Below are 17,907 nucleotides of genomic sequence, written 5' to 3'. Positions count from 1 at the left end.
TTACAATAGGCTAAGATGGCACCATCCATCGCGATAAAACATAAGCAGTGTAATAGCCATTTGTTAGTCAGTTAATGTTAAACCTATATAAATATTTTCATACTTATCTTAAAACGTTTGTCTAAATATTACTGCATAGTTAATGGAAAGTTCTATTATAATCCCTACAAGCTAACTCCTAAATGAAATATTTAAATTATTTCTTATTCTGAGCAGAGATAACCTCAGCCTATGATCTGCCTTGAGGTTGGTAAGACATGGAGGGCAAACAGCTTCAAACTGAACGTTCTGAAGCCTAAGTAAGTTCACCATGGAAGAGTAACGCAAACTTTTAAAGATACAACATAACTGAAGTTTAACACGTGAAAGCTAAGATTGTAATGAAACAGAGCAGGCATCCTTTTTCCCTTTTCTGCTTTTCATTCTGCACATGTAGTAATGTTTTCCTCAAATTTTTTATCATTTATTCTTTTGTAAATTTTCACTGAACATTTTATGACAAACTTTATTGGACTGTGCAACTCAGCAGCAGCAAACCTGGAAAAGATGCAGCTACAAACAAATGATACACTTTTAAATGTAGTGAGATATAATAAAATAGACTTGAAATTCAGGTGGGGTCAAAATCCCTCATAATTAGCTAGAAATCCCATTAGGAGCTCTACAAGCTGTATAATTTCCAAAAAGCATAACACAGCAAAATGTGTTTCTGCACTGCAAGTTCTCCACATTTTCCACCCCACAAACTACTGAGGCATATACTAGCAGAAACCCTGACAAGTTTTAAGAAATATTTGGATGAGATATTAGGACATCGTAGCTATTAGCTAAACAAGCAAGCTTGATTGACTGAATGTTCTCCACGCATTTCTCAACATTTTTTATATCCACAGTGTTATGATTTCCGCACACAGGAAAACCAAATCTTTTTATTAAGAAATAATTCAATTAACTGAACGTTTCAGATAGTATTTTAATTAAAGAGAAGCAGGACTGGAAAATATTCAACTTAACTCAAATTAAACATCTGTTACAAAACTCAAAATAGATGAGAAAGAGGGAAATTAAATTAACCAAAAATGTGAACCTACAGGGAAGATCTAAAAATAGAAAAAAAAGCAGAGATAGCACAGCTCTAAGAAAATCTAATCTCTTAATTAACAAAACAAGAAAATAAAAAACAAATGTTCACTAACAGCAATAACTGTATGAAGAGAAAACCTTTCCAAAACTTTATGTGTAGAACTGTCGATTGGCTTCTTGTAGTGACACATATTACGTGATGCTTGCCTACAGGTTAGTCAGCAGGTCAGCACCCACTGATATGGAGACACTTGTGAGGTCCTCTGCTCCTTCACGGCCACTCAGGTGTGCTGATGAATGGTGTCTGGTGATGCCAGCTCTGCGTGGTATCACAACTGATTCCAGACTCTTTTCATGTGTAGCTCCTAGCTGGCGGAATGAGCCACAACTAAATTTGAAATTCTGACTCCATGAGTGTGTTTAAGAAGCTTTTGAAGACTATATTTTTTTGGTGAATTTCTGCCTAGCTGTTGTTATCTTGAAGTTCTGAGCTCTTCACTTGCCATGATCAATTCTGTAATCTTGTCCTGTAACACAGGCTAATGTTTACTCCATTATGTTGACCTCTTAGTAAGCTGCGTAGGATAAAAGTGTCAGCTAAACAAAGTAAATGTACAATAAATTCTAATTCTTGAAGCACTAGCTCTGACATTGTCACTGTTACATTAACTAAACCTGAGAAACCCCAAACTAATCTTTAATTAAAAAAAACAACAATCAAAGAGCCAAAGTCTGTTATGATTTGGGAGTTTAAAACTGGGCATATTTCCTTGTTTTGTAATTTTATTTTTTTTTTGTTTTTGCAGGGTCACAAAATTTTGTTTTTTCTGTTTACATTTCACAGTGACATTTTGATGAGGTCACTTCCTTTTTGGTGGCCATGTTGGTAGTGTCTGAATTAGACATTTTAGATCATGTGAACCTGATCTTGTGACTCGTGATATCATTGTCTGGATTTTGTGGGACACTACTCCTTTTGTCCAAGATTCTGGATTCAATATTAAAGGACCTTCATTTGTGTAAGATATTCTAGAAATGTTTAGTAAATTAAGACTTGATGTGAATTTTACGACTACTGTTATGTTTAATCCAGGGTTCCTCCCTTGGCTTGTTTAAATTCCTTTTTAATACCTTTTTCATATTCAATTCTGTGATTACTACCATTTATGTTGTTATTTATTTATTGTCTAATTATGTATTCTATGTCAATTTTATTTATTTCTTATTTAGTTTCTATGTGCATAATCCTGTTTTCCTATATTTGTTTCATTTTGTAGGTGGAACCCCCCAAGAGGCGGGGCCACTGTTAAATTATCATTAAGGGACTGCCCCCCCAATCTTTACAGAAAGGCTGGGAAAGCGAGTTCCTTGTGGTTCATTGAATGCACTTTGGTGGGGTGCTTGATCTTATTGCTTTTGTTGTGTATCCCACCGTGACTGGGTTTCAAATGCTGTTTTTACATCTCTTTGTTCATTTTTAAATCTTTTGTTTATGTTACATTTGTTGGTCATTTTGTTTCTGTGTATCTGTGTATCTTGTTCTAGGTGCCATGTGTTTTGTGGCTGGTCCCCCAAAAGGCATATCACTCTCAAGGGACTGCCGTCAGCCCTATAAAGGTGGAAGCAATCCACATTCCCTTATGGGTTATTGAATGCACTCATGGTGGCCGTGAGTTCTCCTGTATTGTGCTTTTTGATAATTTTTATGAATTTTCTAGATTTTTGACTTTATGCTCTATATTTGACTTCATTTGATACATTTATGATTAGGAATTTTAAGGCATTTCCTGCTGTGCTTTTTGTGTTCTTCAGAGCTTCACTGTTTTAACAATGTCTTTTAAAAAATAAATATCAAATTTATAAAGATCTACATTGCTCTCTGAGTTATTAGTTCAGTTTTTCCCATCTCTTGGTCATTCTGAGTATTTTATGAGAATATATGCTTTATGGCTTTCTAGTTCATGAGAGGTTTGTTTCTTTGTATTTACTGGTTTCATCAACTCTTCTGCTTCTGTTTAAGGATCTCGATTGATGAGTTTCTTTTGGGACTTGTTTGCTTTCTGATTGCCTTGTTAACAAGTTCTTATTTTGCTTTTTTGAACATTTTGCTATTTTCCTCTTCTTTAATAATAAATAAATTAATAAATACCTTTTTCTTTAGATTTTTTGTTTGCCATTTTATTCACAAGCCAGGTATTTTTTTACATGCAAGCATTTTTTGAATTTTTGAAGCCAAATCCCCATTTGATTGAAGCAAGAAGATAGAGCATTGCCATGGAGTGAACTTTCTAGGGCAGTCTGAGATTCAGGCCTTCTTCCGGGCTTACTTTTGAAGGCCTCATGCCACTTTGGCCATTTCATGTGCTGCTTTCATAACAACTAGAAGTTCGATTTGTGTTTTGGTTTCTTAGTTTCTTCTTAGTTCATGGCAATGACCCATTTTCTGTACCTTTGACCATAAGTGTTAAGAGACTCCAAAATGGAGACTTGATTGAGGGTAAGCAAAGGGTCACAAAGAATAGGCAGGTGACCAGATAACAAAGGGAAAGACAATAATCAGAAGTCGATGGCAAAAAAACTCAAAAACCAAAGCAAAATCCTATCACTAGGCCTACTAGAAACTTAAGCTAACTAACACTAAAGACTCAGAAGGATAATGCATATTGTGATCACTACCTTATTAGTATTGTTGCTACCATAACACATGATAAATTCCAGATAACATTACATAAACAAAACAAAATGATGATAACAAAACATATTCTTAATTCAATTGCAATTTTGAGCCCCATATGTCAAAACCACAAAACCAACAAATATCACATACAAACATAGAAAGACTTACCCTGACATTTTAGCATTCAATCATTTTTTCTCTGCTGCTTTCATTCAGGCAGAATGGTTCCTAATGTCATACGTAAAACTAGGAAGGACTTTCATAGTCCTCTCAGGTAACTGCACTCCCAATGACCACATCACCTGAAAGTCCTAATTTAGCATGAGGCCCCACCCTGCTAGACCATTAACAAAGGGAAGTTTTATGATTGGTGAATTTTATTATTTTTTTCCCTTTCTAGTTTTAATGATCTGTGGCTAGACAGAGATTTTTATATCCTGAGAATCCAACGTTGATATTACCGTATTTCCCGTATTTGCTGTTGCTGATGTCAGACACGCTTTCAACACCAGTAATCGCTCTCAGATATTGCAGACATTGCTTGTGCTGCTGGTAGGCTTGTAGGTGGAGGAAAGATTCCAGCTTTGTGAATAGCATTCTATATGCTTTCTGGTTTGACGTTGTTCCACGGCGAAATAACCCATTCACATGTTTCACTGTACGTCGCACGTCGCTGCCGGCCAGACGGAGTGAATGTATGCTCACCATCCGTTATCCATTTTTCCCACTCGATCCTCGCAAGGCACTTAAATGCATGATTGACAGCAATATTAAGTGGCAGTAGTTTGTATCTAGGTCCACCAGGTATTACAGCAATGTGACCACCAACCTTGTTCACTGCCTTCTGAACACTATCCATCAGATGAGCAGACATAGAATCAAAAATTAGCAAGTATTTCTTCTTGTTAAAAAATCCAGCTCCAGGCCTCCTTCCGTACCATTTGTCCACCCATTCCACCATAATATCTTCATTCATCCAGCCCTTCTTGTTCACTGAGACATCGATACCCTTGGGTAGTTTTTCCTGTGGCATTGTCACCCTCTTAAAAATCACGAATGGCTTCAGCTTTTTGCCACTTGCCTGTGATCTGTGGTAGTTACTGATATGGTCTTTTTACCAACTTTATCGACAGTGCGTGTTGAGGGAATATCCATCTGCATCGGGACCTCGTCCATGTTGATGACGTCATCCGGTGTTAGTTTCAGTGTCTTGATTTCCTTTCTGACAAACTCTCTAAAACTGTCAAGTTTCTTCTCCCAGTCGTCTGGCAGTCTCTGTCCCACAGTCGTTCTGGCTCGGATAGATAGACCATTTCGTTTCATGAAGTGAGAAACCCAATTATGATTCCCTTTGAAGTCTTTAATTGCCATTTCAGTCGCCATTCCTCGTGCCTTCAATTTGATGGCTATTGTTGAAACTATCCGATTGTTCACACACTGAGCGAGAATCCAATCTTTAAGTCGCTTCTCCAAGTTTGGCCATTTTGCTTCCCTTGTATGCCTTGCACCTCTACTTCAAAGTGGCGTCCAGCTGCACAATTGCCATTTTCTTTCGCGAAAACAAAGACCTGGATTTTAAATTCTGCAGCATAAGACTTGCATTGCGGCATGATATCAGTAAGTGCAAAATGTTATCAATTTAATTGTTCACACTCAACTATAATGTCACTATAGAGTTGCAAATACCTACAGGGGGGTACCAAATTAGATGCTTTTACTTCAGATTGGTAAATTCAGTAACGCCTCGGCTAATAGCATGGGGCGGCTTATCTTAGAGTTTTAAAATATAAATGAGCATTTTCTGCGGCTTACAGAATGGGGCAGCCTCCAGTGTGGGGCGGCTTTTTGTTGGGGATTTATGGTAGCTTTTCTCTCTCTGATTTCCTTTAAAACTTAATCATATTTATCGTCTTCCCACAATGCCATTTTGGAATTCTTTTCCAGTACGACTATTTTGTGTTGGGAGCAACAACTGTTGCCAAGGCAATGTTCCCAGAGTACCATGGGAATGCTCAACATGTGTCATCATCAGCAAAACTTGTATGTTCTAACTCATGCCATTCTTATTTATTCATATGTGGAGTAAAACACTTTACATTTAATTCTCTATGTCATTCTTATCTCGGCATTCTAGAAACCCCTTTCATTCAACGGTTTCTGATTCTTATCCTGCATTTCTGGCTTTGCAAGTCTTTTTGGTATCAAACGCTGCACTATATATAATGTAGAGTATATATTACCTTGTTTAATTTCCTGATCCTTTAATTAGAATTCTTTTTTCACCCTCGATTGGTAAGACTGAACAAGTAAGGGATCAAAATAAAAACAGGAAATACACAATGCAGTCCAGACACAGAGAACAGCAGACCTCTCTTTTTAGACATCTTATTTCCAAACCACAGGGGAAGGTGTGTGGGGCTGACGCTTGCTAACCTTCTTTTCACTCTCCTAACTCCAAGGACCAAAATAAATTTCATGGGATTGTAACTGCTATCAACTTCTCCATTATTATACAAGATGTCTGAGACCCCCTACTGCATGCTGAACATTTTCATCCCTCATTTAGACTTTAATATTTGCATCAACTACCTTTTGTCTACTCTATAATTAGGTGTTCTCTCTCTTAATTTTTTAGTTCACTGCTCCCTGTTCTATTTATGGTGCTGGCTCTACTTTTGATCTCCCTATTTTACAGGATGTTAGTCTTTCAAACATCCCGTCTCCCAGTTTATAGAAAGCATTAACAAAAGCCAGAAAGATAAAATGGATAGAAAGATTTCTAAAAGATGCTTCATCTGATCATTCTAATCAGTGCTAAACATCAGCCTCACAGTACTTGTTATGTTCACTGTAGGATTTTATTGTATGTATGATAAAATTTAATCCACTTAAAAAAAATTTTAAAAAACTGAATTTGATTTATTTACCTTGAGATTGTTCACATTTCCAACCTGCTTGGGTTCTTATAGAGTTCTAGAGTGGCCCTGTTTTCCCTTTCAGACCTAAACAAAATGCTTCAAATCCCACCTATAGCCTTTGCATGTTTATTCTCACCAGCCTGGTCACTATCAGGATTGACTACAATTGTAGTTCAATAGCCCCCCTTTAACCTCTATAACCCTAGAATAAGTTATGAGAGAAAGGTATACTTTTTATTTGTGCCCCAAATATAAACATAGTGAAAATGAGTTTCGGCAAAATGACGCAACCTGATTAGTAAGGAGTTTATCTTGTGTATGCAGCTACTAGGTGGTTCTCTGTCTTAATATGTTTATTAGTTTTTGATCTGATGTGGTCCAGCATAGCCCTTAGATGAAATGGTAGAACCAGACAGCATGGCCATCTGTAAAGAGCAGCAGAGAGTCAGCAGCATATCCATCTGCATGAATGGAGCAGCAGAGAGATATTTTGCCTTTCTCTTAGCCAAATATTTAAGTTAATTCTTGTTGTTCTTGACACCCATCTTGGACTGGTGGGGGTCTGTTCATGCCTTTTTAGCTCAGCCACCACCCCCCCATTGCATCTCTGGCCTTTTGTTCTGGTTGCCTTTATTCCCCCAGGCTGTTTTCCTGGAAGGGGAATCGGTGCTTATACTTCTAAGAGGCTGATGAACTATCTCTGTTCAACTAAATGCAAGCTTCTGGTGTCAGAGAGAGAGTATCAAAGCAGCAGGTTTGCACACAGTAGGCATCTGGATTATAGCAAAACAATCTTGTGCACCTTATGACATCTAGATTGATTCAAAGCCTTCAACCCCCAGTCTATCACTGTCCAGTCAGTTTCTGTTTGGTCTGATTTGCTATTTTCAGCTAGCGGGGCAAACCAGGGCTGGATTACCCTTTAACCAAGTTAAGCACATGTGTAGGGCATCAAGCAAAGGGGGCACCACAGAAATGTTCCATTGCTGGATTTACCATGGACCATATGGTGCAAAACTGCAAAAAATGAAATGATTACATACATATAAATACAGTAATAAACATAACAATAAATTAGTAATAACAAAGGTTAACAATATATATTAATCTTGGGAATACAACAAAATTGAATCTGGAAAGTGCCACATGGCCCACCAAGGCTCACATGATCGTTTCTTGTCTTGGTCATGTCAGCTGTCCTGTTCAGTCATCCACTGACAGCAAGTGTAACTCATATATATGAGGGGGCACCAAAATCTTTTAAGTATTTAGGGCCTCCTGAGTTCTTAATCGGGCCCTGGGCTAAACACATGCATGAACAAGTTTCATCTGATCTGGTAAATTGTAAATGTGCCTTGAAGAACTGGCATATAAAGCTTCTTTTAAAGATTATTATTTTTTAATTTACAGTCAAGTGTGACTTAAACTTATTCAATATAAATCTACAAAACATTAATCACCATACAGTATATGCTAGATATATAAAACCAATTATAGTATTGCTCTCGACTACACGTGAAGACCTTATTAATATATTCATTATACATCCACTTCAGAGTCACAGTAGGACAGAGACTATCCTTTTACGACTTGGTGATAGGTATGAACCAGCCTTGGACAAAGTTTATGCCTAAAAGGAGTGCTTGAAGAAAATCCCACTGTGACAAAGGGAGAAGAATTATTTTCCAAACCAACCGCCCCAAGTTTTCCACTAATACAATGTTTTATTAAGCCGACCAGGGTGTTACATGTTTACTTCAGATTTCTCTTGACGACTGAGAAAAAACTCACAAAGAAAACATAAACATTTCACAGTACTAATGTTAGGTTTTCTATCTAGAGAGCTTAACCATAATCGTAGTTAGAATAAAATTACTAAAGTCATTCACTAAGAAAATCCTGCGACAAAACACTAAAGCATAAACCAAGTAAGGACAGAAGAGTGAGAGTCTAAACCAGAATACCACATGCTAAACTTTCCACTAACACTATTTCACTGTTTGAATCCATATTTTGGACAAAGTACCTCACGCTGCTATATTATAATTTAATAACTCATATCACTAAGGTGGCTCCTAGCTACCAGCCAAGATTCCATAGCAACTCATTGCCAGTTTGCAGTGGCTTTCAATGTGAGGGAGTAACAACAAAGACATTTTTAACAAAGATATTAAATCCAAAATAATACATACATTCAGAGTTCAAAAATGAAACTGTCAAAATATAAAACTCTGCTAAACTAAAAAAAAAAAGAGTGCACAAAATTCTTTAACAGACGCAACAGCCTTCCTAATTCTCAACAGTCAAAATTCTAATAAAATTAAATGCTCATAAGGTGTTTATTAAGAAGCTACAAGGCTAGCAGGCGTAACAACTTTACAAATAAAGCAGCGAATTTTCAGCTAACAAGAGGTGAGGCAGATTCTTCTTTATCAATTTAAGCATCTTTGCATTTCTGAGACCATCTGTTCCTCTTCCAATTCAAAATAAGGCCTGCTGCACTAAACAGAAGCCTGCGCATTGTCCACCCTCATGCAAGGAGTGCTCATTGTAATTAAAGGACTAAATGAAAATGTCCAAATAAAAGAAGGAAGATTCTCTCTTAATTTTTAATTGAAGATATTTTCTTTTCCCAGTCATCTGCAGGTGCTGCACCATACCTTTTTCTTGCACTCTGTGTTCAGTTGGACAATATGTTTGTCTGCCTTTCCTCTCCCAGCCCAGGATGACTCCTTGGATTCCTGATTCTCAACCTTTCACTCATTTTTTAATGTAAAACATAATGTTTTTTCTCTCTCCTAAACTCTGTCCAGGTCCTCTCTTTTTACAGGCCGCCTTTCTGCAACAGAACTACATGCACACTTCTTCATGCCCTGTAATTCTTTGCCTAGGGGAATACAATAACTTCATTATCATAATGCTTAGAAGAGCACATCCTGAAAAGAGCAGTTTTTTGACAGACTCCCAATTGAGTCATTTAAAGTAAAATCAACTGACTTTGATCAGCGTTTCAGCAATTATCCCTACTCATGATTAGAAGAATGGAAGAAGTTTGGAACCACCAAAACTCTTCCTATACTTGGCCATCTGGTCAAACTGAGTAACCAGGTAAGAAGGGTCTTGGTCAGGGAGGTGACCAAGAACTCAATGGTCACTCAAACAGAGCTTAACAAGTGTTCTGTCAGAATGACAACCTTCTCAGCAGCACTCAGGCATTTATGGCGGAGTGGCAAGACAGAAAGCCAAGCTATATCCTTTAACAGACCACTTGGAGGACTCACAAAGATTAAAATATTCTGTTGGCGCAAAAATCAAACTCTTTGGGCAGAACTTCAAGCATTGTGTCTGGCAAAGACCAAGAACTTCTCATCACTGTCCCTGGTAAAGGATGGTGGTGGAAGCATCATGCTAAGAAGGAGGGGGACATGGAGACTGGTTAGAACTGAGGGAAGGATGAATACAGCCTACTACAGAGAGGTTCATGGAGGAAGCCAACTCCAGAGTGCCCACAAATTCATGCTGGGGTATCGCGTCACCTTTCAGCACAGCAATGACCTGAAGCATACTGTATATTCAAGACAACACTGGAGGGAGTTCAGGACTTATCCTTGACTGTCCTAGTGTGGCCCTGACTTAAACCCCATCTTTGGAAAGACCTGGGGCCTCATGCATAACTCTGTTCGTAGAATTCACACTAAAACTTGGCATACGGACAAAAGTGGAAATGTGCGTATGCACAAAAAAATTCAGATGCATGAAACCGTGCGTAAGCCAACTTCCACATACTTTTGCTCCATAAATCTCAGTCAGCATGAAAAGTAACACATTTGCACGCTCCTACCGCCACACCCCAACTGCTCCAAGAATTACGCTTCTTTCAATTTGCAAATCAATGTGTATGTGTGATGGTCAGGCAGTGATGGTGCTTCTGTGCAGAGCACGTCTTCGGGCGCTGGCTGAACACACACCCCTGCCTTGAAAACTGCTGGGAGGCCATCTGGCAGTGTGATAACAGACACTGTTCTGGAGTCACAAAATACAACGGTGGATGCTTAAGAGATGTGGCCAATGAACTAAAGAATATGAGGGCTGTACTATGTGATACTGACCACAAATTAAATTAATTTGTTAAAAAAATAAATGCTGCATTTGACTACCTGTTTTTACATTCTGCTAATTACACTCAAACAAAGTTGTAAAACTGCCTGATTTGCCTGATCAATTGGTGAATCAAGGTTAGGTTCATCATACCGCATCTCTTCAAATACGGGCAAGCCACGATTGTGTGCCACATTATATATGCAGCACACTATATGCTTGCACAATGCAACACACATTCTGTACACTAAAGAGCAGCACATTAATACAGTGGAAATATTTTCTATTTACATAAGCAAATGCATTCTCTGAAGGCATCTTTATAGTGTAGCTATAGTGTAGTGTGTCACTGCTGAGTGGTACAACGGATCAATACTCCACTCTTTACTTTGAGGTGACTTGCTATCCTTAAAAAGACTGCTTGCCTTTTGCTGCACTAGTTGGAAAAAGCACCTGCGACTGTACATAGTTGCTGTTTTTATAGGTTCTCCAGTTATATATGATGTAATGTCAGCTCATTCTTTTGGTGATTCATCCCTGGCTGATGTAACTGGTCCAGCGCCATTGCAATACCAATGTGAATGCAGCTGACTGCTCAGATTACACAGGGAAAACTGGACGTTGCTGTGAATTGCTCTTTGATGTTTTCCAGTTCAGCCACAGTGTAAGGGAATCATATATATCTGAATGACAAGCGGATAATACCATCCTATAAAGGTGCTATGGCGCGGCTCAGTGATAACTGAGAAATACCCAATCGGTCAGCAAGTTCACATTGAAAAGCTCCTGTGGCTAAAAACCCAAGAGTGTGCAGAACTTGCAAAGGAGAAGGTAGAGGATAATTTCTTAAAGTCTGCCTTTGTAAAGCCGGAGCCAATTCAGCACAAAGCCCCAAGATGATAGCTCTTGGAAATCTAAATCAGCTTTGAAACCAGTCATCATCTTCATCTTTAAATACGCGCTCTCTTCTAATTCTTCCATGTCTTCTAGCAACACTAAAGCAGCTATGATAGTTGGAACAATTTGGCCATTCTGTGCACCATTATATTGTTACAGAATGATTACAATCAAGTGAATTAAATGTGTAAGTGATATGCAATTAATTTTGGTGTATTTGATAAAACCAGCATCATAGATGTGAATCTAAAAAAGAAAAGTAGACCATAGAAACAGTAGCACTGCTTTGATGCTGGGTGCCAGCAGTTTTTTACACGAAGTTTACTTTTTATATGTTGCAATAGGAGCATAGAAATGGGCATACAAACTGTTTATATATGAGGCCTCTGAAGATGACTGTTTACAGAGAATTCGCATCCAGTTGTCACAAGTGGCTGGGGGTGGTACCTGGCCGGGACGCCCAGGGGGAACGGAGGAGGGCTTGCACCTCCCCCAGACCACGTGGGGGCGACCGCCCTGGTGGCTATGGGGACAACAGGTACAAAGCTTTGAAGCTCAGCCCTGTAGGGGCCCGTGGTCACCACCAGGGGGCACCCTAATGCCTTTGGAGCCCTGGACCTCAGCACTTCCGCCACACCCAGAAGTGCTAGGGGGAAGAGGTTCGGGGACACCTGGAGTGCTTCCAGGTGCGCAGCCGGCACTTCTGCCATACTGGGGAGTGCCAGCGGAAGATTGTCGGGAGGCACCTGGAGCACATCAGGGTGACTATAAAAGGGGCCGCCTCCCTCCATTCGATGGCTGGAGTCGGGTGGAAGAGGACAGAGCTTGGGAGGAGAGGAGTGGAGGCGGTCAGGAGAAAGGAGGCATTGGATAGAAAGGCCTGGACTTTGGGAGAGTTGTGGGTTGTGTGCACTTATTATTGTATATAGTAGTTGTAAAATAAATGTGTGGTGGTGCTTTTAATCATGTCTACCTGTCTGTGTCCTAAGCTCGTTCCACACAGTCTAATGCAGCTTGAGATGATCTGCTAGGAAGAATGAGATAAACTGCCAAATAAAGTTGTGCAAAGCTTGGAGAGACTTTCACATTAAGACTCAAAGTTGGAACTTCTGTCAAAGGGGCTTCTATAAAATATTGAATTGAGGATCTGTATATACTTATATGAATGAGAGATTTCAGTTTTTGATTGTTAATGCATTTGAAGAACTTTCTGAAAATATGTCTTCATTTTGTCATTGTGGGTTATTGAGTGCAGATTGAAGGGCAAACATAGAAAATGTATCCATTTAAAATTAAATCTACAACACAATAAAGTGTGCAGGAAGTGGCAGGGTCTGAATACCTTCTAAGTCTACTGTATACTTTTTATCCCTCTTTGAAGTTTGTTATTTTTATTTGTCCTGTTTAACTATTTTCTGTTGTATTTTTTTCCACTATTTTATGTATTTTACGGCATTATCTTGCAATGTGTCCTTTACTGTCTTGAAAAGTGTGAAAAAATAAAGCATACTATTATTATTCTACTAGCATAGTTAAATGCCTGTTAAGTAAAATGGGCACAATGGTAAGCCTGTGTGTTTCGATCAGGTCATACACTTAGGAACCTCTGTTCACCTGGTTTGCTAGCCCTTACATCCCTCTTTCTCTGTGCTTCTTGTTGTCTTTGTTTATTGAACATTGCAGCCTTTTTGTAAACACACAACAACATTATTTATATATTTTCACACATGTGTGTCCAAGGGTTAACCTGGTATGTGATACCACCCTAGACCAAGAGAGTGCACTGCCACTAACTCTCTTGTTTACTTCTTTGTCCACAGTGCCAGGAACTGCCAATGAGGGCAACAGACTCCGCCGCTTCCGGTCTTTGGGCCATAAAACCACGAGTACCTGGAATGATGCTTCACTTCATACCCAAGCGACCAGAGCAAAGAAGCTCTACTTGCACCTAATGATGGACGAAACGATTATAATTGAGATAGCGAAATTATTTTGATGGCAGTATTTGTGTTGTATTTATATGCCATTGTGCATTATTTTTTGTTTAACCCTTGACTATACAGGGACAGCCAGGTTGGCTCCCCAAAATGCATCCGTGTATCAGCGTGTCATTCCCTCGGATGACCACAATATATATAGAAATTATTATTATTAATGGGGTAATCTGAGATTTTAAACCAAGTGCTCCAGATTAAAAAGTAACAACATATGATTAGGTGTCAAATACAGTAAGTACAAAATATAAGGCAAAGACTTTAAACTTTTTAAGTTTTTACTTCAAAGGCAAATACAATATGACACAGTTTTTTCAAATATTCATATTCACATTATACCATTTCCCTTCAAAAATTATAAAAACAGAATAGTAAGCAGGAAGAAAGTCAAAGTATGGTAAGGCTTTAGATAAATATACTGTATTTTATTTGCCACGGTACTTACTGAAGACATATAAGAGAATAATTTAAAAATACTTCCTATCTTTCATCCTATGTGTACTTTAAGCGCCTTTCCTCTTTACCCTTGTGTGTCTTTCTCTGCTTCTGTCATTATTTTTGAGGTGCCTTTCACTCCTCCTGTCTGGTTTTATACTTTCTCTCTCTGAAAGCGATTCTCTCATTGTACGCCTTTACTCCTTCTCGTGTGGCTCACACTTGCATTTCCTGTTTCGTTGTGTCACCATGGCCAAACTGACCAATCAGATTGCTCTGAGGGACTGGACGCACAGACCTTAGAGTTTTATTATATGGTAAATACTGTATATACAGTATATGAATATAGGTGTACGGTATATAGGACAGTGGTCAAAGTAAGCAAGTGTCACATTCAATTAAGAAGAGAAGACTTTGAGCTGCAGGTATGGCACTTCTAGTGGCAATAGGAAAGATTGCTAAAATTGCAAAATAAGAAAAAGAGTCTTGTCACAGGCCAGGAACTAAACCAGTTCTAGTATCTGTACTATGAAATTAAAGCATAGAACAAACTGACATCAAACTGACCAATCAGATTTCTCAGAAGGGACTTGACACACAGACTTCAGTCTTTTATTATATAGTCGATGAACGTGCTCCACCTGTTCAATTGCCTATATTTAGTTTCAGTGATGTCATCACTTTATAGACCATCTTATGCGTTCATTACCATCATATGCTTCTATTTTTAATTTTCAAGTACTAGATACAATTAACCTGCCACATAAAGATAACAAATTGTTTTGTGGTATGCTGATTCACAGCTTACCTGAAAGGAATGATTTCCTTACCTCTCGATTGTCTAAATCCGCTTGAACCAGAATCCCTTTGAAGCATGGCTCCACATAATGAACATAATCGTTGTACTGGAAAACAAGTAAAGAAAAGAAAAACTACTTAATTGGTACAGTTCATCTTTAGCAGGCACACAATGTAATATTAGTATCTTGGCATGTTATTAATAGAAAAAGCCAGTGTTCTGTGCGACTGGATGTAAATCTCACAACTTCACAATATTAAGTGTTAGTACAAGGGTGAAGACGGTGCTTGACCTTCATTAGGTATGTCATTTTTAAAATATTATTCTTCTTGTTTTAAATTTCAGTTTTCAAAGATCGCTTTGGACTTCTGGTGTCTCCTCACACTCAAGACAGAATGCAGATAAGAGGCCAGAACATGATCTAATTTTGCCTGTCCTTTGGAGAAAAATCTTCATTTAGAACCAACAGTGCAGAAAGAGTCACTTCAAACTTTGGAAAGTCTGCAGCTCTCACATTAAATATTTGGATTCAGACTGATGTATCACTCATGTGAAAAAAATGCAGTAGTTCTCCATACTCCTCTAAACATATTCTCAAATTCTGACAACATTGCAGCTGTAGAGGTAGTAAGCTTGTTGCTCATCCAGGATCAAAGCTTTCAAAATTGACAGGAAAAAAACAAACCTGCCTACGCAGTGATGAAGGTGGCATTTGTTTATGGAAAATGATTTACTGCTCCAATAATAGCTTAACATCTCAAAAATGAATTTGGCCTATTTGGCATCATTCTGGATAGAAGCATCAAGAAGAGGACGCTACCAACTAATGATTTTGGGCTATGCAAAAAAATAAACTGTTGTTATAATGACACAAGTCTGAAATGAAAATGATCACACATGAACATTTCCAAACTATAATGGATCAAAATACAATTTATTGTTGGTTGTGAAGTGCTCCTACAAACGCCTCCTGTGGCCTTCCAGAATGAAACCAACCACCTGTTTAGAAAATAAACTCCCTGTGTTTTACTCTCATAGTTTACAGTTTACTAAGACAAACCAAGAAAGGTGACAAAACTGCTGTATTAAGCATTAGGACCTTTTTCAGATGATCCCAAATACACAAAGCTCTACCTAGTTGCTCCGTACATTTTATTAGATTGATGCCCTCAATAATGCTGAGATATGCTCCAGATCCCAACTTTTCAAAAGGTTTGACAGAACGAGAAAATGGATGGGTTACTTGAAGGATCAAGTTTTTCCTAAGTATCCCTGTGAGATGTCTCCAGGAATGCTGAATTCATGAATTTCGATTAATGCTGGCTTGTCTACCTGTCATCATCATCATCATCTGGGATTACTCAGGTTAGTTAGTAACCCCTACTCTGTTTGGCTCTGGAGATTCTTTGGGTGTGAAGCTCATTCTTTTCCAAGCACATCTTTGGCAGCCTTCCTCTGAAGCCTTCCTCCCTCCACCTCCATCTTAGTTCACCTCTTCACCTTCTGTCATTCACTCCACATGCCTAAATCACCTTAATCTGTTTTATCACACTACCAAACACGTATCAGTTCTACTCCAAGTCTTTCTCTTAATTCAGCATTCATATTCTTCTCACTCCATGACACTCCACGCATTCATCTAATCATTCTCATCACTGTGCTTTCCAACTTTGCTTTCCAGCTATACATCTCCTCATAAGCCTTTCATAAATGTTTCCCTTCAATGCCAGCCATGGCTCTTTAGAAGTCAGAATGGGTGACAGCTCACAGAGCGTCTTCCATGCACCTCTCACTGCAGTGCTGTACCTGCACCTTTGTCTGCACCTCAGTGTCCAGTAATTTAAATATTCATGATGTAAAAGTTTCTGAAGAGCTTCTGATAATTCAGAAAGAGTGCATGTAGGGAAAAGCATGTCCAAGAGCAATCAAATAAACAGTGAATAAAACACATTTGTTGCCGTCAAAACCTGCCACAGTGGCAAATCCTTAACACCGAACATGACATGGTGTCTGTAGTGCTGTGGTGAGGTACAAGGTGATAAGAAACGTCTCACCTAGTCAAAAAGTGGGAGGTGAAAAAGTGAACAAGAGATGCAGCAACAACATATCAGAGTGCTACCGAGCAACACATTCGTGATTCAACTACCGGAACCATTTTACTGCTCAACTTATGGGATGTAGACTTCATAGCACAGTGTCTCCAATTCCATCTTTGTTTGTTCTAAGTGTCGTAGACCAGATGTTGGTTGCCACAGGAGAGTATGACAGGAGACATAAAGATGCTGTCTGGATCAATAAGCGACATCACACAGCAAGCTTAAATCCAACAACAGAGGTGTCCTGCAAGAAGCCTGAGACTACAGTGTTTCCACCAGTACATCAGTCACCACCACCAACTTCACCATCCCTCACTATAACTGGCAGCCACAGAGACTAGATCGATAATAATGAAGGAAGAGTCCGATAAAGACAAGAGCACATGAAAAGAAACTTGTTTTTCTATGGAAGGGAGATGTGGTGTAATTTAAATATTCATGAGGTCCTTTTTCTAAGAACGTCTAGTATAATTCAGTAAGAGATCATGCAGGGGAGAGCATGGCTGAGTGTAATCACATATACAGTAGGTGGAATAAAACACATTTGTTGCAGTAAAGACCTGGCACAGTGGTGAATCCTTAATGCTGAATATGTCACCTTAAAAGCAGGACGTCCTAAAACAACTGAACTGCTGATATAAACCAACGTAAACCTAAAAACTTATTCAGTGCAAATACACAGCATTCACCCCCTTTAATAGGAAACTAAACCACAGTCTGTACATCATCACTTTTGAGGTGTAATATGTTTGTCACGTCAGCATACGTTTGGTGTTATGCATTATCATGCATGCGAGTCATCATTTAGCTGATCTGGCTGCATTTTTTTCTTATTTGATCAAGGGTGTCGTCATTTCCCAGTTTCTATGAAATCATGTATACACATTGGTCAGAGTTGCTGTAACATCAT

At 38.7% G+C, this 17,907-nt stretch overlaps 1 protein-coding gene across 1 annotated transcript in view; it reads right to left on the bottom strand.

Annotated features, from left to right (window-relative positions):
• Positions 1 to 17,907, bottom strand: part of LOC120540210 (voltage-dependent calcium channel subunit alpha-2/delta-4-like) — a 619,956-nt gene that overhangs the window by 565,093 nt on the left and 36,956 nt on the right. The window contains exon 8 of the mRNA XM_039770774.1: positions 14,933 to 15,007. Within this exon, the coding sequence (XP_039626708.1) occupies positions 14,933 to 15,007 (75 nt within the window). The remainder of the gene's footprint in view (positions 1 to 14,932; positions 15,008 to 17,907) is intronic.

This window comes from Polypterus senegalus, chromosome 12, assembly GCF_016835505.1.
Source record: "Polypterus senegalus isolate Bchr_013 chromosome 12, ASM1683550v1, whole genome shotgun sequence".
NCBI classification, from domain to species: domain Eukaryota; kingdom Metazoa; phylum Chordata; class Cladistia; order Polypteriformes; family Polypteridae; genus Polypterus; species Polypterus senegalus.
This window is presented reverse-complemented; position numbering and strand designations above follow the sequence as displayed.